Raw genomic sequence first — 25,230 nt, forward strand, 5'->3', positions numbered from 1 at the left:
TTGCCTCTATTAGAAAAGAATTCAGAAAAAAAAATCTAGAAAATCTAGAAGGGGGGGGGGGTGTATCTAAGAATTTGGAAAAATCTAAAGATCTAGAAAAAGAGTGAACCAAACTAAAAACAAGTAGAAGGGAAAAAGTAATAAAGAATGGAAATTAATGTAGCAGGAAAATAAAGAAATGATGAAGTCAATAAAACTCAAAGTTCTTTGAAAAGATCAAAGAATAATGTCAACTGAATAGCATTATAGGGAGGCCTGTCTGGTCTGCCTGGCTGCCAACCAGCTGGGTGAGAGGATGGAAAAGGTCTCAGAGGGAAGGAAATGGAGAAGGGAAAAGAAGGAAATTAGAGGGGTGTTAGGAAGAGTGAAGACAGGAGACTACTGTTTAGAATAACAAACTCCATAGACTACTGGGACTCTTCAGCCGTGTGTATGTATAATTAATATATTTTTTTCAAATACAGAACAACAAAAAAAAGTAGAGAAAAAATATCACTTTGTAATGCTACATTACAAGTTAAGAGCACCATTTCTTGTCCAGTGGATTTTTAAAAAAAATCTCCTCCAGTACCTTCTTCACCTTAGTACTTCAATAAATACATGTTCATCAAATGAAAGAATAATTAGAATGGTATCTGTACTTCTGCCTTTATTTAAAAAAGAGGACTAACAGGTAATTATAAGAACTTGAGAAAACATAACCAGACAGAGGACTACTGTCTCTGAGGCTAATGTAATCTTCAGATGCTTTGGGTGGGAAAAAGTTTCAAAGCATTCAGGGAACTGAACTCTGGATGAAAGCACACTAAACTAACTAGAAAAGATTGCGCCACTTATATAGAATTTGCCTAGGAAGCACTGACATTATACAGCATTACCAATGAGAAACACATACAAAACTGCAAACTCCATTTTCAGTAAGACAAATATTAATAACCAAATTTCTCAAGCTCTAAAGGAATCCAATGTGGTTCCAATAATCAGAGGTAGACTGAAGAATTACACAGACCAACTGTATTTGCAGGAAGCAGCCTGACTGTAGCAGCTACAAAGACAGTCTTTGATTAAAAAACAACTAGTCTGGAATACTACTCCTCCTCCTGTAACCTAGTGGCCTAAGGGAGAGAAAAAAAAAAAAAGCTATTTCCTTCTACGATGATTCATAAAAAAGGAACCAGCACAGCAACTATACAAAAAATATAAGAAAAAAAGGAGAAATTCAGCAAAACCTATGAACAAAAACAAAAAAAACTGTATCGATAGCCACAAAACAGATGAAAAATCATGACCAAACATTTCCCCACTAATTTAAAAGAAAAAACACCCAGTTAAAGCACTTGCTACTATGAAGCAACACTAGATATTAGAAATGATTGTGAAGATTCTAAAATGTGCATGGAAATGCAAAGGACCTAAAAAATCTAAATCAATTCTGATAATAACAAAATTGGAGGACTTAACCCGCTACCTGATTTCAATACTTATTCAAAGTTATAGTAATCAGGATAGTGAGGTACATGCATAAGGATCGACCTATAGGTCAATGAAACAACAGAAAAAGACCCACATTATATGGTCACTGGATTTTCAACGAAGGCATCAAAGCAATCCAGTGGGGAAAGGAAAGTGTTTTCAACAACTGGTACTGGAGTAAATGAACACCCACCTGAAAACAATGAACGTGAACACTGTTACACCACAACAAAAATTAACCCAAGATGGACTGCAGACCTAATACAAAAATTAAAACAAAGTTTTCAAAACAGGTAATTTTCACAATTTGGGGCTAGGCAAAGATTTCTTAAGGTCATGGAGAACAATAATTAGAAAGCAAAAAATTAATTAATTAGACTTCATCAAAATTAAAAACTTTTCCTCACCAAGAAAATGTGAAAAACATGAATAGACTTCCGCAGATTAGGAGAAAATACTCACAAAACACCCATATTTGACAAAGTAAAAGTATCCAGTATATAAAAAGAACTCTGATAACTCAAAAACAAAACACACAAAAAACCACCACACAATTTTTTTTAAATGGGCAAATGGGTTGAAGACAATTCCTGAAAGAAGATATATAAATACAATGGATTAATGATGAGTAAAGGATGGATAGGTAGGGATATGATAAATGAATACTAAAACTTTAGTAGTAAAATATAGGTGTCATATATGCAGACATAACTCTAAAATTCTTTCAACTTTCTTGTATGTCTTTAAAAGTTCACAATAAAAAGAACATTCAAAAGTTCTTTCCTGAAAATAAGTAAGATTTGATTCTGTATACCTAAAGACCATATTATGTGCCAGGGAAAAATGATCCACAATGGTTGAAATCAAGACGTGTTAGAGCAAGATTACTAGGCTTTAAGGATGGAAAAAGAATCATTTGAGCAACTGGGCAATATGGGTTTCTTACAGCAAGCAGTGAGAAACGTGGAAGGTCATCTAGCTGGCTTCAGCACTAGCACTCCCCTGCAACCTCCTAAAAAAAGAAACTGTGACTGGGGGCTTCTATACCCAAGCAAATAATAAAGGCAGAAGATAACATCTTTGACCACCCAGGACTTCTGGGAAAATTGCTCATGTGGACCTTTCTTGAAGAAATTAGAAAATGAACTTTAATCAACAGGTTTAAATAGATCAGCAATACAGAAACTACTTTATGCTTATTTAGGATTAAGCAAGTAAGCAGATACACTGTGAATCATGAGGCTAAGTTTCCCACTTAGTAAGAATAAGGAATTAGGGGAGGCTAGAATGAACCCTGCAGTACTGGACTGGAATCAAAGGTGTCATTACAAACTCGTGATTTTTTAACACATACAGATAAATGGACTTAAGACCTGTATAGATGTACAGATGTGTGTATATATGCATACATGTATTTCCTATTAAGAGATACCAGGTTTGTTTCTCTCCAATTAATTGGTTTCTCTTCAATTAAGAGATACCAGGTTCCCTCCGGACATGGCTGATTCCAGGTTTGGGGCAGGGAAAATACAAGATAAGCTGAGAACTTCTTACGCTGCTAGGATATAAGGAAAAATGATGGGGCATATTGAAAGAGCGACCAATGGCCAAATTTTAACAATTTTAGTAACAAAGTAAAAAATTTATCATAATATCCACAACTTCACACTGATATCAATAACCAACAAAATAAAATTGAAGAAAAGGATAGTTCTTCCTTACAAAATTCCAATTAATGTAGAAAAAACAAGGAAATCACCATTCAGCAAACATAGTAATTGTCAGAGGCAAGAATCATTAAGAATGATTAGTTGAGAAAAGTTAGGAAGAAAAACAGGATATATGCATGATCTCAAAGCATCACTCCAGAAGATAGCTTCTAAGTACATATGGAAAAAGAGCTTATTTATAGAAGAGAAACCTGTCAGACACCACTTTAATCAAGTGATACAAGTTAACAATGCTGATAATGAGATATGTCAAAATCATCTCAAAAGGAGTCTCTGAAAAAGAATACCATATCACTTCTATGGTGGTCTTGCTAAAAAATGTGAAACTTGAATTTAATCATAAGGAAACATGACACAATCCCAGATTGAGACATATTCCAGAATCCCTGCTTCTTTAGAAAAATACGTTTAGAAGAAATGTTTTTTTTGCCGGCATATAGAAAAATAAATCGATCTCATCCAGCCACCTTGACAAATTCCCCTATTATTTCTAATAATTTGTCTGTTTATTCTTTGGGGTATTCTGTGTTATCAAAAAATAATTAAGCTCCACTCAAAGTCCAGGATAGGAACATCCAAGTGGCTGAGCCCAGGTCATATGCCTGAACTGGTAAAGCAATTATCTGGCATTTTTAGTTTGTATAATGGGAGGGAGGCTTCCTCCCAGCCAGATTCATAAAATGCAGAATCCTCTAAATATAAAAACAGAACAGGAAAAACAAATTTTGCTGAAATCCCGAGTACACTGTAGGAAAACATTTTAATAATATGAATGATAATACAGTATAAGAAATACTATAAAATAGCATAAAATACATAACAAATAATGAGGCATACAGATAAAAGATCATTAAAATGCAAAGGTCATAATTTAAAGTAAAAGTGCTAAGTAAAAGTAAATGTGAGAATGATACAATCTTAAAATCTGAATATCACACTTGGATCATATCATGGATCCTTCAGAGCAACTGGAATTTATTCCTCTTAAGTCCTGCAATTCTAGAATAGAGTCAGTAAACTTTCAAACAGTACATTAACAGTCAACTCTCAAAACCTTGCATGTTCTATAAATGTCTCATCATTTATGCCCAATTGACCCCAGGGGAGAAATCACCAGAGAGGAACAAAGAACAAAAATAGAGCCAGGAACTACTTTTTTGTGTCTCCTCTTCTCCCAGAGGGGCATTCTCATGGACCCTCCAAGGAAAAAAGAACATGAAGAATGGGAGGTCAAATAGGCATGAAAAGATTATGATATATTTTAACATCTATATGCATTCTTCTACATCTCTTTTTCATTTTTAATTTTTTGCTCACACATTAAAGTGGACCAGAGGTAATTCACACCTTTGCAAAAATTAAAAATGTTTGCAAAAGATCAATTTACTTCTACCTATTTAATCTAAATAAATTTCATATAGGAGGCTGAGGACAGTTTCATAAAAGGGATGAGCAGGGACCTGAAGGATGATTAAGAAAGAAAGGAAGAGGGAACACGTCAGGCTAAGGAATAACACAAACAGAACTGAGGACAAGCTAGGTCTATGTGACAAACTGAGAGTAAAAGAATTGGAACACAGACTTATTAATTCTGTGAGGAAAAAAAAGACTTGAATAAACACATGGGAAACCTGGAAGAGAAGCAGTCTGAGAAAACCAGATTAACTTAGTTATGGACGGGTTAAAAATTGCTCATATAACATTCAACTACTGTTATCAAGTAGGCAGTTCGAAATGCAGGCTTAGGAAGATGCTAGAGATCTAGAGCCAGAAACCATGTGGTCACCTCCACAGAATATGTATTTGTTACTAGTGTTAATGTGCCTCAGGCTACCAAACACTTCGATTAATAACTACTAATCAAGGGGGGCACCTGGGTGGCTCAGTGGGTTAAGCCTCTGCCTTCGGCTCAGGTCATGATCCCAGGGTCCTGGGATCGAGCCCCACATCGGGCTCTCTGCTTGGCAGGGAGTCTGCTTCCCCACCTCTCTCTCTGCCTGCCTCTTTGCCTACTTGTGATCTCTCTCTCTCTGTCAAATAAATAAATAAAAAATATTAAAAATAACTACTAATCAAGGTAGAATCAAACATAGTGATTAATAATTTTCAATTGCCTAAAGGCAATTCAGTGAACTCTATAAATCCATCAACTCTTTAAATCAACTTTGTGGCTCAGAACAGATGTTCTTCCAGATGCTAAAATCTACATCAACACATATACAAACACCACAATTCGGGGGTCTTCAGACAACTGCAGGCAGTCACACTGAACTGTGAGCATGCAACACCTCTCCCTGTGTGTGATCTCACTACACCTGCCTGCAACACTATTGAGCTTACGAGGCTCAAGTGGCAGTTAACTGGCAGAATTCAGGCCTTGAATATGGGTCATCTACTCCACACCCAGTGTTATTACATCTTAGTGATCAGGTGAAGGGGTATGGCAAGAGGGTCCTGAATTCTTCCGTACACAAATCTGACCCTATAGACTGAAAACTATTTTTACGTTATGGCATTGTGATTTGTGATAATAAATATATATTTGGTCTTTGTCCCATTTCTGGCACAGAGCTCCCCAAACCCTGGCAATTTCGCAAGTGATAAGAGCAGCAGAAGTGTCTTCTCTTACATTAATGAGGTGGTTTTGGACCCACCCCTTCCCCCCACCCTAATGAAGGATGGGGGCTGGCTGCCAGGAGAGCCAACCATGTGATCAGAGTGTTGGAACTTTTGGTCCTACCCCTCTAACCTCCAGAGAAGGGAGAGGACCAGGAGGCTGAATCAATCACCAATGGCCAATGATTTAGTAAGTCATGACTATGTAATGAGGCCTCCAGAAAAACCCAAAAGGACAGGGTTGGGGAGGCTGCATGCTGGTGAATACATAAAGGTGCTGGGAGAATGGTGCCCTCAGTGAGCATGGAAGCTCCACACCCCTTCCTACTTACTTTGTGCTACACACCCCCTCCATCTGGCTGTCATCTCCATCCTTTATCATACCCTTTCATAAATTAGTAAACAAAAGTATTGCATAGAGTTCTGTTAGGCACTCTAACAAATTAGTCACACCCAAGGAGAGGGCTCTTTGGAACCTCGAACCTATAGCTGGTTGGTCAGAAACACAAGGCTTGCAACTGGCCTCCGAAGTATGCGTGCATGTGGGCGTGAGAGTCAGTTCTGTGCAAACAAGCCCTTAATCTGTGAGATCTGACCTTAACTTCAGGTAGATCGCATCAGAATTCAGTTCAACTGTAGGACACCCAGCAGCTGTCACAGAGAATTCCTTGGTGTGGGGCAAAGTTTCATACAGTTGCTGACCAAAAGTGTCCAGGAAGTGTCTAGGTCAAAGAAGAGACAGGGATGCCTGGGTGGCATGATCCTACCAGGGTCCCAGGATCCAGCCCCACGTCAGGCTCCCTGCTCAGCAGGGTGCCTGCTTCTCCCTCTCCTCTCCGCTTTGCCCTCACTATCTCTCTCACTCTCTCTCAAATAAATAAATAAACCTTAAAAAAAAAAAGAAAAAAAAAAAAAAGTAGAGCCACACAGGGAACAAACACACAGTAGGGAAGTAGTGAGTTTTTCCCTACACAGGAAGAAAAAAAAAAAGAAAAAAACCTGAGTCTTCCCTTTACCCAAGTACGTATTTCTTTTCTTTTATGGTGTTAAGGCTTTTTTTTTTTCCTCATTAAAAATCAGTACATGCTAAAAAAAAAAAAAAAAAATTCAGTACATGCTCAAAATTCTAATCTTATAAAAGTGTATACAAGAGAAAGTGGCATATCCCCATAATCCCAACTCTCACAACATGCAATGTATGTTCCACAAGACCATTATCTCTATTCATCTAATTAATGCATACGTAGGAGCTGTATAAATGTGTGTATAAGCCTGAATGTATTTACACACTTGAAAATGCTTCTACTACCTCAATTTTTAGAAGCAGAATGTTAGGTCACTGAGTATTTAATAGTACTTTAAATTTTAACAGCTATTGCCAAATTGCTTTCCAAGGAGACTGTCCCAATTTCTATTAGTTGACAAAAATTTGTATAAATAAAAATGGCCACATGACATAATAAACCAAGGAGACTATACCAATTTCTACTGACATACAATATGCGATTGACAAATACACTCTATAAATACAAAGGGTCAAAAGACATACAAACCAATATTTAATCCCATTTGGTAAAAAAATCCAAATTAAAAGAAATATATTCTTTTTACCCATCAACTTGGCAAAAAAAAAAGCCGAAGACCAGTATTATCTAGCAGAGTATAGGAACAGGTCTCTCTCCGACTGCTGGAAGAATAACCTGGCTCAACTTCTGGAGGGCATTTGACCATGTGCGAACACTTTAACATATGTGGACTACGAACAGGCAATTCCACATTTAGGAATGGATCCCACATCAGTAAGTATTCCAGTCCCCAACAATTTACTTATAGTAATGCACAGTGCAGTCTTTAAAAAAAAGAGCAAAAATTTGGAAACAATCTAAATGTTATCAATCAGAAATTAAGTCAATTATGTTAAAACCATATGATGGATTTTTTTGCAATCACATAAAGTGATGCTATGATATTCTTTTTAGCATAGAAAAATGTCCATGATATGAACAAATATATACAATGATCCCATTTACATATAAATGTATACAAGCCATAGGAAGAATGGCTTAAAATATATTTCAGAACATCAATAGTAGTTATATCTACATGGAGGAGTAGCCAGTAAATTTTCATTACACATTTCTGTAATTGTTTTAAATGGCACGCATGTGTTTACTTTTATATTAAAGAAATCATTAATAATATTTTCTTTTTAAAAGACATGAGAAACCAAGAAAAGTTGTGAATCAGTATGTTAGAACCAGAAAATGTCCTAAATCCTTTCATATTCTGAAATTCTACATGATAATTAGGAAAATATTTACTCCAGGGGCTTTTTTCCTTCATTATTCCCAAAAAGCATATTTAATATGCTTTCCCTAGATCTTGTGAGGAGAGTAAAATATAAGAAATGTTCCCCATCCTTATATTTTGACTTTTAAAATAATAATAATGGCTGCATCTTGGGAATGCAGAGTAGGGGTAGAGAAAATAAGGAAATGATAAAACTCCAACCCAGTCAAAGCCTTTCTCAGGTTTCAAAACTCCCAAAGAAAATCAGTGCAAATCTCTAAATTCAGGTCTGAGAGCTAAATATGGGGACTCATTGCTCTTAAAGATTAATATATATAATATTATCCTCCTCACAACAGATCACTATTTCTGGACTGTTACTGCAGGAGAGAAGTTAAGGAAAACACAAGTTAGACTTACGTTTAACTATCAGAAAAAAATGTATTATCTAACATTTATTCATTACATTTTTTAAAAGTATGCTTATAAAAGCATATTAAAACATTCATTTGTGGTTTCAACTCTTATACATTACATGTAGTAAAAAAAAAAAATAATAATGACAAATAATTACCTCTCCTATGAAGACAACTATAACACAGTCCAACTTCTCTTCAGGATACAGATTATCAATAAGGGAATGAAGAGTTTCTATGAGGTAAGATTTCACTTCTCTCTTCACTGTGGGAATTCCCATTACTATTGACACTGAAACAAATAATGATAGTAATTACATAAAAAGATTTCACAAAGATGGTACAGAGTAACACTAGTATTTCAAAAATGATTATACCCTCTCAAATTGAGAGCAACAACTGTGAAATTGAAATATACTACTCAATAATAATTGAGGAATCAAAATATACTATAAAATGTACAACTATACAAAGAAAAATAATCAAAGTCTATAAAAGCATAGCCGTAACAGTGTAATTCTTTTCCACAGGGCTTATCCAAAAAAATGTCAAAGCACTGTTAAAAATGAAGACATTAAAAACAAGTGACAGTAAAGTATTAAATATTTATTACACAAGTAAAAGATAGAAACACTGAACACATCTTAAAAATTAATGTCTCAAAAAAAACCCAATGTCTCAGATATCATGTATATAATGCAGTCAGAAGGACACAACATCCCTTCTGTGATCTTCTTGACAAAAATGCATAATCTCAATCTAACCATGAATATCAGACAAATCCAAATTAGGGGGGATAATCCACAAAATAATTGTCCAGGTGTTCTTGAAGTGTCAAGATCAGGAAAGACAAAGAAAGAATAAAGAACTGTGAGAGATGGCAGAAGACGAAGGAAACATGACAAGTAAATGAAATATGGGATCCTGAGTCTGATCCTGGAACAAGAAAAGAAGAATGAGAAAATGACAAAATCTGAAGAGACTCTAAGGTTAGTTAACATGACAGCATCAATGTCAAGTTCCTGGTTTTGATCGTTATATTATGGTTACACAAAATCTGAACATTTAGGGGAACCGGGTGAGGTATATGAAAACACTGTGTGTACTATCCGTGCAACTTTTTCAAGGCTGAAATTATAGCCAGCTCTACTATAATGGTTGTTTTGCAACACAATTTTTTTTCCTGAGAAATTAATGTATTGGGCAACTATCTAAGCATCATGTGGATTTTGCATTTGCTTATGTGCAATTTCTCCTCTGGGTCAAGCATTCACTAGGTAAACACAGAAAATGGCAACCATTTGAAATGAGTTAAAAAAACTGAACCAAGCAATGTAGAAATACACAAACAGTATATACTTCTAACTTCTACCAGCTGCCTCAGTTTGCTACACATGAAGAACCACACGTCTACATCTAGTGTTGAAATTTCCACCAGATTGCACGTAACCTGCCTTGTATCACACTTCTCAAAATCTTCCAAGTGGCAATCCTTTTGAAGCCCATTTTAACAGGCAAACCTCAAGCATTATTCAGTACCTTATTTATTGTAGTACTTAGTATTTCTTAATCATTTAGCATGTGTAAAACTGTGCTTTTTTTTTTGTCTTTTTGTACATGTAACTAACAAACTTTCTGACCACTGCGATACTGACTTTTCTCCTTTTATTGAACAATTCTATATAGCATAATAAATTTTAAGAATGCATATATTGTGTTATAATAGGACTGTAATCCACAGGCAGTTTTTTTAAATAACATCTTTTAAAAAGCCAGTGGAGAAATATTTTGCAAGTATTAAAAACATTTAAGTCTTAGTAATGTAAAAATTTATCAGAAATGCTACAAAATACTTAGAATTCATCAAATTCTGAAATTGGAAGGAAGCTGAAAGATCAGGGCTCAAGGAGTCCACTACCATGATTCTGCAAATAACAATACTAACATCCATAATTTGGCTATATGCAAAAGAAGGAAACTGGACCAGTTTGTTACACCATACACAAAAATAAACTCAAACAGACTAAAAACCTAAATGTGAGACATGAAACCATAAAAATCCTAGACGAGAGCATTGGCAATAATCTCTCTAACATGGGCCATAGCAACATTTTTCTAGATATGTCTCCTGAGGCAAGGAAAACAAAAGCAAAAATAAACTATCCACAAAACTAAAAGACAACCTACTGAATGAGAGAAGGTATTTGCAAATGACATACCTGATAAAGGGTTAGTATCCAAAATATATAAAGAATACAACTTAACAACAAAAAAATAATTTTTAAAAAATTTAAAAGTGGACAGAAAACTTGAACAGATATTTCTTCAAAGAGGACATACAGATGGCCAACAAGACACATGAAAAGATGCTTGACAGGACTCAACATCAGAAAAAGGCAAATCAAAATCACAATGAGATAGTACCTCACATCTGTCAGAATGGCTAAAATCAACAACACAAGAAAAGAGGTGTTGATGAGATGTGGAGAAAAAAAGAAATCCTCATGCATTAGTGGCAGAAATGTAAACTGGAACAGCAACTGTAGAAAACAGTACAGAGGTTCCTCAATAATTAAAAACAGACTACCCTATGACCCAGTAACTATACTATTGGGTACTTACCCAAAGAATATGAAAGCACTAATCCAAAAAGATAAGAGCACCCTTATGTTTACTACAACATTATTTACAATAGCCAATAATGGAAGCAGCCCAAGTGTCCATGGATGGATGAAAGAATAAAGATGTGGTATATACACACACACACTGGAATATTATTCGGCCATAAAAAGAATGCAGTCTTGCCATTCGCAACAACATGGATGGAGCAAGAGTGTATAATGTTAAGAGAAATAATTAAGTCAGACAAAGACAAATACTATATGATTTCCACCCATAGTGGAATTTAGGAAACAAAACAAAGGGGGAAAAAAAGACACAAACCAAAAAAACAGACTCTTAGCCACACAGAACAAAGAGATGGTTACTAGAGGGGTGAGTGGGAAGACAGATGAAATAGGTGATGGGTATTAAAGAATAAACTTATGATGAGTGCTGAGGAACACATAAAATTATTGAATAATTATATTGTACAACTGAAATGAACACAATATATGAACTGTATTGGAATCAAAATTTAAAAAGCAGTAACCACCATCCCCCCCAAAAAGAACACTAAGATCCAAATGGTTTAAAAGATAGCCCCAAAAGGTAGATGCCACACTCTCCTCTCTTCCATTTTGAGATGAAGAGCTTCCTGGGGCTCAAAAAGACTTCTGTCATATTTGGACTTCTGAGAAGATGGCAGAGCAGTAAGATCCTAAGCTCATGGACACACAGTGCAACTAACTCTGGAAAAGACTCAAAGACTGGCACAAGAGACTTTACAGTCAATCGCAGAGAAGGCCACATTGAGAAGTACAGGAGGGGCAGAAGGGGCAGAAACGCATTTAGGAACCAAACCTCTGTGAGACTAACTGCACACAGGAGGGATACCAAAGCACCAAGGAGGGAGAGGAGCAGAATCCACACCAGGTACCACAGGCAAGGAGAACCCACACTAGAAAGATGAGTCCCCATAACATCTGGCTTTGAAAACCAATGGGGCTTAACTTCCAAAGTTTTAAAATCAGCAGACCCTAACTCCAGGTATTTAAAAATCAGCTGGATCAGCTTCAGGAGAGCTGGAGGATAATAGAAAACGGAGTCCCCACCCTCAAAGAGCCAGCATAGCAAATACTTCTGCAGAGACAGTGCAAGGGAGAAGCAGTTTGGAAAGTGCCTGGGGTAGCTCACATTTTGTGCTAGAGGTGCAGGAATCTTTAGGAGACTTCAAGAACAAAAGTTCTAGCAAGTGCCATTCTTTTACCCTAGCCCCTCCCGCCCACCTTTATAGCCAGATACTTGTGGGAACCACCACAAACATTCTCTACACATATTGTTCACACCAAGTGTCCCACCTCTGCCTTCCCTTTTGGAGGTACCACATCCAACCTGACCCACTCAGCAGGCATGCCTCCAAAGCCACATCTTCCCCAAACACCATGCAAGCAACCCCAGCAGGTACCAGTGCCACTCCAAAGTGACTCCTGTCCTGGGGAGAAGGGAATATAACCATACAAACCAGTGTAGCCACAGTCCCAGCAGCCAAACCTTATAACTGGCAGTGCAGACATAGTGCCCCGCAGCTCAGTGTGCCTGCAGTCCCAGAGCACACGGACTAAGGGCAGGCATCCAATCTGACTGCTGACCTACTACAAGCCCCCTAAAAGCACAGGGACCAAACCCTGACCAATGTACCCCAAATAGCTAAAAATGGGCCCTTGCAGCCAACTAGACTAAAGGTAAATGCAATTCAGTCACACAGTAGGACCCACATAGCCACACAGGAGACACCCCTGAAGTGCCTGGTTCCAGTGAACAGAGAACACTGTGCTACAACACACCACAAAACCTCTTCATAAGGCCACTACTTTCAAGATCAGGAGATGGAGCTGATTTCCCCAATACAAAGAAATGAGCACAGAGTTAAACAAAATGAAGAGACAGAGTATTACAGCAAAAATGAAAGAACAGGACAAAAATCACAGCAAGAGAGCTAAATGAAATGGAGATATAAGCAATATGCCTGATAAGGGATTCAAAATAATGGTCATAAAGATACTCACTGGCCTTGAGAAAAAAGTGGAGGATCTCAGTAAGACCTTCAACAAAGAGATAGAAAATATAAAAAAGAACCAGTCAGAGATGGAAAATTCAGTAACTGAAATTCAAAATACACTAGAACAAATTGACAGCAGAAGAGAGGAGGCAGAACAACTAAGCAGTGATGTGGAAGACAGAGTAATGGAAAGCAACAAAGCTGAACAGCAAAAAGTAAAAAGAATAATAAAAAATGAAAATAGGGTCAGGGAACTCAACAATACCATCAAGCACAGTAATGTTCACTTTTTAGGGATCTCAAAAGACAGAAAGCAACAGAAAACTTACTTGAAGAAATTACTGCTGAAAATTTCCCTGCTCCAGGGAGGGAACAGATATCCAGACCCAGGAAGCACGGTGAGCCCCCCACAAAATTTACCCAAGGAGGTCCACACCAACACACATAATAGTTAAAATGACAAAAACAAGTGATAAAGAGAAAATTTTAAGAACAGCAAGAGAAAAGAAAACAGTTATACACAAGGGAAACCACATAAGCCTAACAGTTGATTTTCAAACAGAAACTTTGTAGGCTAGAATGGAGTGGCAAGATAAATTCAAAGCCCTAAGAGGATAAAACATGCAACCAAGAAAACTCTATACAGCGAGGCAATCATTCAGAATATAAGGAGAGATAATGACCTTCCCAGACAAACAAAAGTTAAAGGAGTTCATCACCACTAAACTAGGCTTACCAAACAAAACAAAACAAAACAAAAAAATATTAACGGGAATTCTTTAAAGAAGAGTAGAAAGAACAGGCAATAATTTAGTGTAAGAAAATTATGGAAGGAAAAAATTTCACAGATATAATAAAATAAAATGCAAACATATAATAAAAATAGATCGTGCAAACATATAATAAAAGTAGACTAATCACTTATAACACCAGTATAGAGGTTAAAGCACAAAGGCAGTAAAATAAATTATAACTATAAAAATCAGTCAGGAGATTCACAGAAGTATGTAAGTATGACATCATATACATAAACTGGCAGGGAAGCGGGAGGGGCACATAGAAAAAATTCAGTGCTTTTAGAATGGGTTCAAAACTTAAGTGACCACCAATTTATAGGTCTACATAGACTACACAGGATGTTGTATATGAATTTAGACTACATAGGATGTTCTATATGAACATAATGGTAACAAATAAAAAAAAAAAACACCTCTAATAGATACACAAGAAAAGAAAGAGAAAAGTATCCAAGCATAACACAAACAAAATCCACCAAACCACAGAGGAAAGAGCAAGAGAAGAACTGCAAAAACAACCCTACAACAAGAACAAAATGGCATTACCTATATACTTATCAATAATCACTTTAAATGTAAATGGACTACACACTGCAATCAAAAAACAGTAAGACAAGAAGGTGACTGAATGGATAAAAAAGCAAGACCCATATATATGCTGTCTATAAGAGACTGCATTTCAGACTGAAAGATACATGCAGACTGACAACAAAGAGATGGAAAAACATTTACCGTGCAAACTGAAGGTAAAAACAAAACTGGGGAAGCAAAATTTCTATCTGACAAAACAGACTATGCAATAAAGACTAAAAAAAGACAAAGGACACTACATAATGATAAAGAGAACTACCTGACAAAAGGATGTAACAATTGTATATATTTATGCACCCAACATGGGAACACCTGCATATATGAAACTACTATAACAGACAGAAAGGAAGAAATTAACAGTACTACAATAATATTAGGAGATACCCACTTACAGTAATGGACAGATCATCAAGACAGAAAAATCAACAAGGGAAGAATGGCTTTGAACAATAAATTAGATATATTCAGAACATTCAATCCAAAACCAGCAGTTTACACATTCCTTTCAAAGGGATTTGGGACAGTCTCCGGGACAGATCAAATAAACGTTAGACCACAATGTAAGTCCCAATAAATCGGAAAAGATTGAAAACATGGCATTCCATCTTTTTAAACCACAGTAGTATAGAACTAGAAATCAAAAGAAAAAATCTGGAAAGAACACAAATACTTGAGGATAAATAATAAAACTACTAAACAATGAATGGGTCAACCAAGAAATCAAAGAGGAAATTAAAAAAATACACAGAGAACATGAAAATGAAAACATAACAGCCCAAAATCTTCAGGAGGCAACAAAAGCTATTCTAACGGAAAAGTTTATAGCAACACAGGCTTATCTCAACATGAAAAATCTCAAGTAAACAACCTAATGTTTAAAGGAGCTAGAAAAAGAATAAACAAAGCCCAATGCCCACAGAAAGAAGGCAATAATAAAGATTACAGCAGAAATAAATGAAACAGAGACTTAACAATAAAACAGATCAATGAAACCAGGAGCTGGTTCTTTGAAAAGATCAAGAAAAAAAAGAGAGACTCAAATAAATAAAATCAGAAATGAAGCAGGAGAAATAACATCAACCCCTCAGAAATACAAAAGCATTTAAACTTTCATAAGAGATTATGAAAAGTTATATGCCAACAAATTGGACAATATGAAAGAAATGGATAAATTTCTAGAAACATACAGTCTTCTAAAACTGAATTAGGAAAAAACAGAAAATTTGAACAGATCAATTACTAGCAACAAAATTCAATCAGTAATTAAAAAACAAAAAACAACACAACTCCCAAAAAATATAAGTCCAGGGCCAGATGGCTTTATAGGTAAATTCTACCAAACATTTAAAGAGTTAATACCTATTCTTCTCAAATTATTAGGAAAAAAAAAAAAAAAAAAGAGGAAGCTTCAAAATTTATTCTATGAGTTCCAGCACTACCCTGATACCTAAACCAGAGGAAGGCACTAAGTAAAAGGAAAACTACAGGCCAATATCTTTCATGAACAGAGATGCAAAAATCCTCAACTAATTATTAGCCAACTGAATCCAACAATATGACAAAAATAATTCACCATAATCAAGTGGGATTTATTCCAAGGAAGAGAGGTTGGCTCAATATTCACAAATAAATCAACATCATACGTCACGTTAATAAGAGAAAAGACAAAACCATAAGATCACCTCAATAAATGAAAAAGCATTTGACAAAATCCAGTATCTGTCCTGATAAAAACTCTCAACAAAGTGGATTTAGCGGGAACATACCACAACATAATAAAGACCACATATAAAAAATTAACAGCTAGCATCACACCCATGGTGAAGAACTGAGAGCTATTCCTCTACGATCAGGAACAAGACAAGGATGTCCACTCTCACCACTGTTATTCAACCCAGGAATCAAAGTCCTAGCCACAGCAATCAGACAAGAATAAGATATAAAAAGCATCCAGATTGGTAAGGAAGAAGTAGAACTTTCACTATTTGCAGATGATATGATACTATATATAGAAAACCCTAAAGACTCCACCAAAAACTGCTAGGACTGATAAATGAATTCAATAAAGTCACAGGATACAAAATACACAGAAATCAGTTGCATTTCTATTCACTAATAATGAGATAGCAGAAAGAGAAATTAAACAATAATCTCATTTACAACTGCACCAAAAAGAACAAGATACCCAGTAATAAATTTAACTAAGGAGATGAAAGATCCGTACTCCAAAAACTAAAAAACACTGATGAAACAAACAAAGATGACACAAACAAATGGAAAGGTACTCCATGCTCATGGCTTCGAAGAATCCATATTGCTAAAGTGTCCGTACTACCCAAAGCAAGCTACAGATTCAATGCAATCTGTATCAAAATAACAACAGCATTTTTCACAGAACTAAGACAAAGAATTTAAAATCTGTATGGAATCACAAAAGATCCTAAGTAGGCAAAACAATTTTGAGAAAGAGCTAAGGTGGAGGTATCATAATCCCAGATTTCAAAATATACTACAAAGCTGTACTAATCAAAACAGTATGGGAGGTACTGGCATAAAAACAGATCAATGAAACAGAACAGAAAACCCAGAAATACACCTATACTTATATGGTCAATTAATCTATGACAAAGGGGGCAAGAATATACAATGGGAAAAAAAATACATTTCTTCAATAAATGGTATTGGGAAAACTGTACCACTTTTTTACACCATACACAAAAATAAACTTGAAATGGATTAAAGATATAAGTATGAGTCATGGAACCACAAAAACCCCTAAAAGAAAAGATAGGCAGTAATCTCTTGAACCAATGTCCAAGCCTTACCAACATTTTTTTGGGCCGTCTCCTCACACAAGGGAAACAAAGGCAAAAATAAACTACTGGGACTATACCAAAAATAAAAAACTTTTGCACAGCAAAGGAAACAATCAACAAAATAAAAAGATAACCCAGTGAATGGGAGAAGATATTTTTGCAAATGATATATCCAATAAGTGGCTCATATCAACTCAATACCAAAAAACCCACAAGTACTCTAATTTAAAAATGGGCAGAAGACACAAGCAGATATTTTTCCAAAGAAAGCATACAGATGCCCAACAGACATAAAAAGATGTGCAAGGTCATCAGGGGAATGCAAATCAAAACCACAATGAGGTATGACTTCATACTTGTCAAGATGGCTAAATTCAAAAGAACAAAAAATTACAAGTGTTGTCAAGGATGTAGAGAAAAAGGGACCTTCATGCACAGTTAGTGGAAATGCAAGCCGGTGCAGCCACTGTGGAAAACAGAACCGAGGTTCCTCAAAAAATTAAAAATAGAACTATCCATTAATTCCACCACTGGGTATTTACTCAAAGAAAAGGAAAACATGAATTCAAAAAGATATATTCACCTTTATGCTTACTGCAGCATTTTTACAATATCCAAGATATGGAAGCAACCTAAGTTTCTATCCATAAATGAATGGATCAAGATGTGGTACATACACACAATGGAATACTACTCAGTCATAAAAAAGAATGAGATCTTGCCATTGCAACAATATGGATGTACCTAAAGGCTATAATGGAAAGTGAAGTAAGTCAGAGAAAGATAAATACTATACGATTTCACTGATATGTGGAATTTAAGAAACAAAACAAGTAACAAAAAGACACCAAAAAAATGGACTCTGAAATACAGCAAATAAGCTGGTGTTTGCCAGATGGGAGGTGGGTGGGGGGACGGGTAAACAGATAAAGGGATTAAGAATATACTTATAACAAGCACTAAGTATAGAATTGTTGAATCATATTGTACACCTGAAACTAATATAACACTGCATGTTAGTTATACTTCAATTTTAAAATTAATTAAATAAAACTATTTTAAAAAGAAATTTCCCATATTTATTCCAAACAAATATTTACTGAACACCTATTGAACCCAAGGTATTATTCTAGGTGATAAGGATAATAGTGAACAATGTAGGTAAGGTCCCTCACCTAATGGAATCAATATTCTAGCAGAGGGAAAAAAATAATATAATCTTAGCAGGTGACAGGTTCTAACAAATTAAAATGTGGCAATATTAAAAAGAGTAGGTGGGGAACAGGGAAAGGGACAGATACCTCTATAGACACCAATGTTATGGAAGGCCTCTCTTATATCACCTGAACTGATAACTAATTATAAGAAAGAGCAGACGAAGAACATTCCAGAAGATGAAACAGCAAGGCCCCAAAGAAACAATGATCTTAACACAGTCAAGAAATAGAACAGAATGTATCTAAAGCAGAATGAGCCTAGATTCAGAGAATTAATTAGGGGTCGGATCAAATGTAACCTTAAATTTAGTTTTAACTGACTATTAGAGAAAGTCACTGTAAAGTTGTAAGTAGGGGAGTGACATTATCCAATTTTTAATTTTAAAAAGATTACCAAATTTTGTGGCAAACAGATATAAAAGTATTCAGAGTAAAAGTGTTTTGGGGAGATCGGTTAGAAGTTAGGTGCTCTGAATTAGGGTACTGGAGATGGGGCTGAGTGGCTAGACTGGAGAGAGAGCACAAGCAGGGGTAGCGGCAGGCAGGCAGGAAGAGAAAGAGAAGCAGGCTCCCCAAAGAGCAAGGAGCCTGACGTGGGGCTCGATCCCAGAAACCTGGGATCATGACCTGAGCTGAAGGCAGCCACTTAATCGACTGAGCCACCCAGGCACCCCATCTACCCCAATTCTTTGTGCCCTTGATGCAGTGTTCTAGAAGAACTACATAGCTCAATCGTTCAGACTGCTAATCTGATCTTCAGCTGTATCTACTGCTTATTAGTCCATCTATATGGTAATTTTAAATATAAATCGATGAAATTAGAACCAGAGATAACCAACTAATCCTTTATAAACTGGCCTCTCATCCCTCTAAAATATTTTCTAAGTTGATTTTCTAAATTTTCTAAAATAATTTCTAAATTACATTGTGCTTGCTCTGCAAATCCAATTTCCTTGAGTATTAAGTCATTCACAATGTGGGTTTCCTTAAATATTTTGTAACCCTAGCTGTACAATACGCCCTTTACCCATCTGTAGTTGCCGTATGTATTTATTGCAGCCTGCAATTTCATGGAAGGATCTAGAAAGGGTGTGGGTTCGGGGGGGTGGCTGGCAGGTTTTTGTTCTTCACAAGGAATTCAAGCCCTCTTTAGACAGCAGTTACCTGGAACATTCTTCCTCTTTAGTCTTAGGAAGACTTAACTGGTCTGAGTGCTGTTCCTTATTTAGTCAGCCTGACCACTTTATAACAATTTTTAGCAAGAAGCAGTTTTCTTTGATCTAAAAAACAGAAGAGGCACCTGGGTGCTCAGCTGGTTAAGTGTCTGCCTTTGGCTCAGTTCATGATCTCGGGGTACCAGGACTGAGTGAGCCCTGCATGGGGCTCCCTGTTCAGTGAGAAGTCTGCTTTTCCCTCTGCGTCCCCTTTGCTCATGTTCTCGCTCTCAAATAAATACGTAAAAATTTTGAAAAAGAAAAGTTCTTAATATAAAGTCCCTAAAAAGATTTTGGAGCTGCACAAAATCCCAGCATATATATATATACAGAATTATTTTTCTATGTGCATTTTTCTAAATAGAAAGTGTATAGTTTTCCTAGGATAGCCAAAGGGTTCTTTGACTCTAAAAATGTTAAGAACCACTGCTTATGGATTTAAGAAGGTGATTTTAATGTAAATCTGAGGGTTTTCTTTTATTTTTTTTTTCAAGTTGTCTGCTTTTTCTACCTCTCAAAAGTAGTGCCAGCTTGGTAACAATGCTAACTAGCAGAAATCTGGCTGACCAAGATTTCATTATATTTATGATAAAGTCATAAACGAATGGGATGGAAAGTAAGTATCTTCAAAAGGGTAAGAGAATGTCACATTCACAAAATAACAAGGAGCTACCATAGGAGAACCTATTAGATGTTGCGAACTTTTTTTTTTTTTAAAGATTTTATTTATTTATTTGACAGAAATCACAAGTAGGCAGAGAGGCAGGCATAAGGGGGTGGGGGAAGCAGGCTCCCTGCTGAGCAGAGAGCTAGATCTGGGGCTTGATCCCAAGACTCTGGGATCATGACCTGAGCCTAAGGCAGAGGCTTAACCCACTGAGCCACCCAGGTGCCCCAAGATGTTGCGAACTTTTAAATGACTTTAAAAATACTTGTACTTTCAGAATGGATAAAGAAGATATGGTCCATATAGATAATGGAGTATTATGCCTCCATCAGAAAGAATGAATACCCAACTTTTGTGTCAACATGGACGGGACTGGAGGAGATTATGCTGAGTGAAACAAGTCAAGCAGAGAGAGCCAGTTATCATATGGTTTCACTTACTTGTGGAACATAAGGAATAACACGGAGAACATTGGGATGTGGAAAGGAGAAGTGAGTTGGGGGAAGTCAGAGGGGGAGATGAAGCATGAGAGACTGTGGACTCTGAGAAACAAACTGAGGGTTTTGGAGGGGAGAGGGGTGGGAGGTAAGGTGAGCCTGGTGGTGGGTAGGTACTAAGGAGGGCACATATTGCATGGAGCACTGGGTGTGGTGCATAAACAATGAATCTTGGAACACTGAAAAAATAAAATTTAAAAAAATACTTGTACTTTCTTTTGATTTGATATTCTTATTAAAGACATCATCTAAACCAGCAAATGTACTAAATGACTGAGACACCCTACCCAAATAGTGATTATTAAATGGAGAGATATAATATCAACTTCAGAAATAATTAATGATCAATGTTCTAAAGAAAATAATTCAGAGTACACCACCCATCTTGTTAGTCTTTGTACATCCAGCACCTGCTGGATAAATATTTATTTAATCAATAAGGAAATGGAAGAATGAGTTAGTCTGAACATGATATTTTAAGAATTATCACTTCCTTAGGAAGGCAGAGTGCAATTTTAAATGATTCATAAAGTAGAAAGATGGCAGAACTAAAAAAAGACAAATATAAAAGCTTATGCTAATAGATCAAATAATATGAGAAAATGCAACACACACAAAAAAGTAAATACCCAAGAATCCTACTGAATCAAAAGCAGATTAAATCAGTGTTTCAGAAACATTATCACAAATATGAACCCCAATATCTACCGGGTAATGGTTTTAACAAAAGACAAAAGACTTATTAGGGGAGCAAAACAATATTTTGCTATCTACATTTTAAAACCTCCAAAGAAAACATTAATAAAGTCAAAATAGAGGAATAAAAATCATGAAATAACAGTAAGTAGGGCCCACAAGGAAAATTAAACCTCTGGCAGTTCTAACAAGAGGAAAAAAATAAACAATAAACTATATTTTCACTATATGAGAAAAAAAGCAAACCAAAGTATTTCTATTATTGTCTGAAAGGTTAAACAAAAGTGATTATATGCCTTCCAGCTCTTTAAGAAAAAGCAGGGGCAAACAGAAAAAAACGTCTCTTGATGAGACTGTGAGAACTATTAATGTAGAAAGAAAACACAAGAAAAAAAGTCATCTCAAATTTTTAAAACAGAAAAATTAAAAAGGTTTAAACATTTTTCTGCCTGGAGATGGGGCTTAAACCAGATTTCTCATGACCCTTTTCAGCTATATAATCTGATCTATGGAGAAAAATATCTAACTCCTTTCAATGTAAATGAATCCCAAGTTATTATGCAGAGAGAAGGAATTTTTCTTCTTTGACCTGCCAGACTTCTAAATGGTCAATGTTACACTCCAAGATCCAATTAAGACCAGCAGTACAACCACAGTAAGAAACAAAATAAACATACCTCCTGTTCTTCCGTTACCAATCTGCAGAGCAGGCTGAAGGCTTCTTTCATTTTGCAATAAATGAGGCAAATGATAATAAATACTTGGCACTTGAAGAGATTTTTTGCTTGTTAACTCCTTTAATAGCTTAAGGGTATTATCTAAAACAGAAAAGCATAATTAATGATCGCCTTACTTACAGAAGTTACTGATTTTACAAATAGAGCAGTAAAAATTTATGAGCACTAGAACTACAGAATTTTCTTTCCTGATTTCATACTTTGGTGAATAAGATCTCCATTTAAAATGAGAAAAGACACTTCTGCAACCAGAGTCTCACAGAGTCCCAATGTTGATACTGAAGAAGCCAAAGTACCATGAGAAGGCAGAATGCCTTAATCATGGAATGCTTTCATCGTTTGCTGTTATAAAGGTTCAGTTCAGAACTCAGGCCCTGCAGAACACACTCGAAACATGCTACTCGTTTATGAAAATGTAATAAGCACATTCACCACAATAACTTTCACTCTCCTTATGCTATTCTATTTTACTGAATTTTCACATGGAAGATTTTTTTTTCTTTCAAAAAAATACAAGTACAATAACTTAAACAGCACAATTTGAGAATGCCCTGTACAGATCCTAATTTTCAAGTAGTTCTTCTGTTTTTCTTGGAGGAGTTAATGAACCCTTTAACATAATATGAAATAAAAACTCAATCTAGTAGGCAATATTGTTTTACAGTTCCAACTCTATTTTAATTTAACCTTTTAAATACGGAAGTTGGCAGTAAGGATTTAAAGCCTCGAAGATTTCATTCAAAACTATATGAAACTCCATTAAAAATATGACAAGAATCAACAATTCACAAAAGAAATGCAAATGACTGTTATACTTAGTATAAGTTGATAATGGTATTAAATACTGGTGATAATGTGATACATGTTTCAGCTATTCAGAAGAGCATCAAAAACCCTAGAACATGTCTGCTTTACTAGTCAATAATTTCCCTTTTAGGAATTTCACTTTTATGCATGCAACAAATATGCATGCAACAAATATTTAGTGATTATCTATTTTGTCCCAGCCACTGTGTCATGTGTTTAGAAATGAACAAGCCATCAAAACATAGATCCTTGTTTTTAAGGAAATCATAGAGTATCGAAAAAACATAAGGGCTACCAGAAATGTGACCAATTTATACACAAAGATGTTCATTGCAGAGTTAGAAACTGGGGAGAAAAAAACAATATAGGAAAATCCTATTTGCCTAATATTAGAAAAATATTTAATACATTATGGTATATGGTTAACTGACATATGGCCAATGAAAATGGCGTTTTCGAAGAATATTCAAAGACACAGTAAAATACTAATAGCCTAATTCAAAAGTTAAAACAAGGCTCTAACACCCAATTTTGAAGAAAAACATAAATGGAAAAAAGACTAGAAGGAAACAAAAAATGTTAGCAGAAATCAACTGGCAGCAGGCTTATGGGTGCTTTATTTTTTATTATCTATCCCATTCCATAATTTTAAGTGTTATTGTGCCATAACACACATTCCACAATCAGGAGGGGAAACATGGAGCAGGAAAATTTAAAATAAGGTCAGGTAGTGAATCTAAGACAAGAGGAATGAATGATAAAGGATGGGAAAAGATGCTGCTAAATGAAAAAGTATATTATTCCTGAAAGATTACATAAATTCTGAGGCAAATGATTACATACACATGTCAACTTAATTACTGGACTAGTGAAAACACAGAAACAGAGAGAGGATAATTGTTACTCATCTTACTCTAACCACAAGTTGTCAGAGAAGCAACAGATTAGATACCCCCAAAAGTGCACACTGTAATAAAACCATATTTTTTTCCTGTAAGTCAGAGATAAGAGTACTAATTGTTTCAAATAGCTCAAAGGTTCTCTAGAGTCTATCTGAGGCCCATACAGGTCACAATATAAACATGTAAAAACACAAAATTAAACTTTAATCTCATTTGGAATATGGTTTTTAAAAGATCTGGCTTTTTGCTATTGCTATTTCCAACTGAAATCTAAATCTAAAATCAATATTAAATCAATATTACGTTACTCTCTTAAAATCAAAGTGAGTAACTAATCACAACTGTTTTATAATTTACCATGATAGGGAAGATTTGTGTGATGTCTCTCACTGAAAACAGTAATAAATGCTGGCTGATAAGCTACTTTACACGACTTTCAAATAAATTACGTCACATAACCCTTTGAAAATAATAACTTTTATAAAACTAAAAAGTATCATTTGTACCTGAAAATTTATTTAATGGATCCTTACTTCCATTTGCTTCTGCTCCTACACGCTTGAACTGCTGTACAATGGCATTTAATTCAGAAGAGCGCTGAGAGATTCTATGTTCAGCTATTCGAAGACGTTCTTTCAAGGCAAGAAACTCTCGTTGATAAGCAATCAGTTTTTCTAAAAGCAAAACCAGAAGTTTTTAATGTATTTTAAAAAAACAAAACTGTAAGACCCGAATTTTTACAGTCACATTTTTCCAGAAAAAGATATTCATTTGTGTATTGCTACAGAAGTGAAAATAAAAAAGAGCCCCAACCAGTTATATATAACAAAGCCTGCACTAATGTAATGCTCCTTTTTTTTTTCTTAGCATTAGAAAGCAATATATTTTTTTTTCCCCTGAGGCTTTAAACTTTTTTTTTTTTTTTGGTTTAAGTTCAAGTTAGTAAACATAGAGTGTATTACTAGTTTCAGGGTAGAATTTAGTTATCCTGGTCAGTTGCATATCACACCCAGTGCTTATTACATCAAGTGCCCTCCTTAACGCCCATCACCCAGTCACCCCATCCCCCCACCTACCTCCCCTCCAGCAACCCTGTTTGTTCCCT

At 35.6% G+C, this 25,230-nt stretch overlaps 1 protein-coding gene across 2 annotated transcripts in view; it reads right to left on the minus strand.

The window, feature by feature from the left end:
• The window catches only part of MGAT4A (alpha-1,3-mannosyl-glycoprotein 4-beta-N-acetylglucosaminyltransferase A), a 122,171-nt gene that overhangs the window by 43,903 nt on the left and 53,038 nt on the right, over positions 1–25,230 (minus strand). For both annotated transcript variants that reach the window (XM_080814884.1, XM_080814885.1), the window contains 3 exons: positions 24,632–24,799; positions 22,357–22,497; positions 8,683–8,816 (listed from right to left, as the gene is read on the minus strand). In XM_080814884.1, the coding sequence (XP_080671010.1) occupies positions 8,683–8,816; positions 22,357–22,497; positions 24,632–24,799 (443 nt within the window). The remainder of the gene's footprint in view (positions 1–8,682; positions 8,817–22,356; positions 22,498–24,631; positions 24,800–25,230) is intronic.

This window comes from Martes martes (assembly GCF_963455335.1).
Source record: "Martes martes genome assembly, chromosome: 9".
NCBI lineage: Eukaryota > Metazoa > Chordata > Mammalia > Carnivora > Mustelidae > Martes > Martes martes.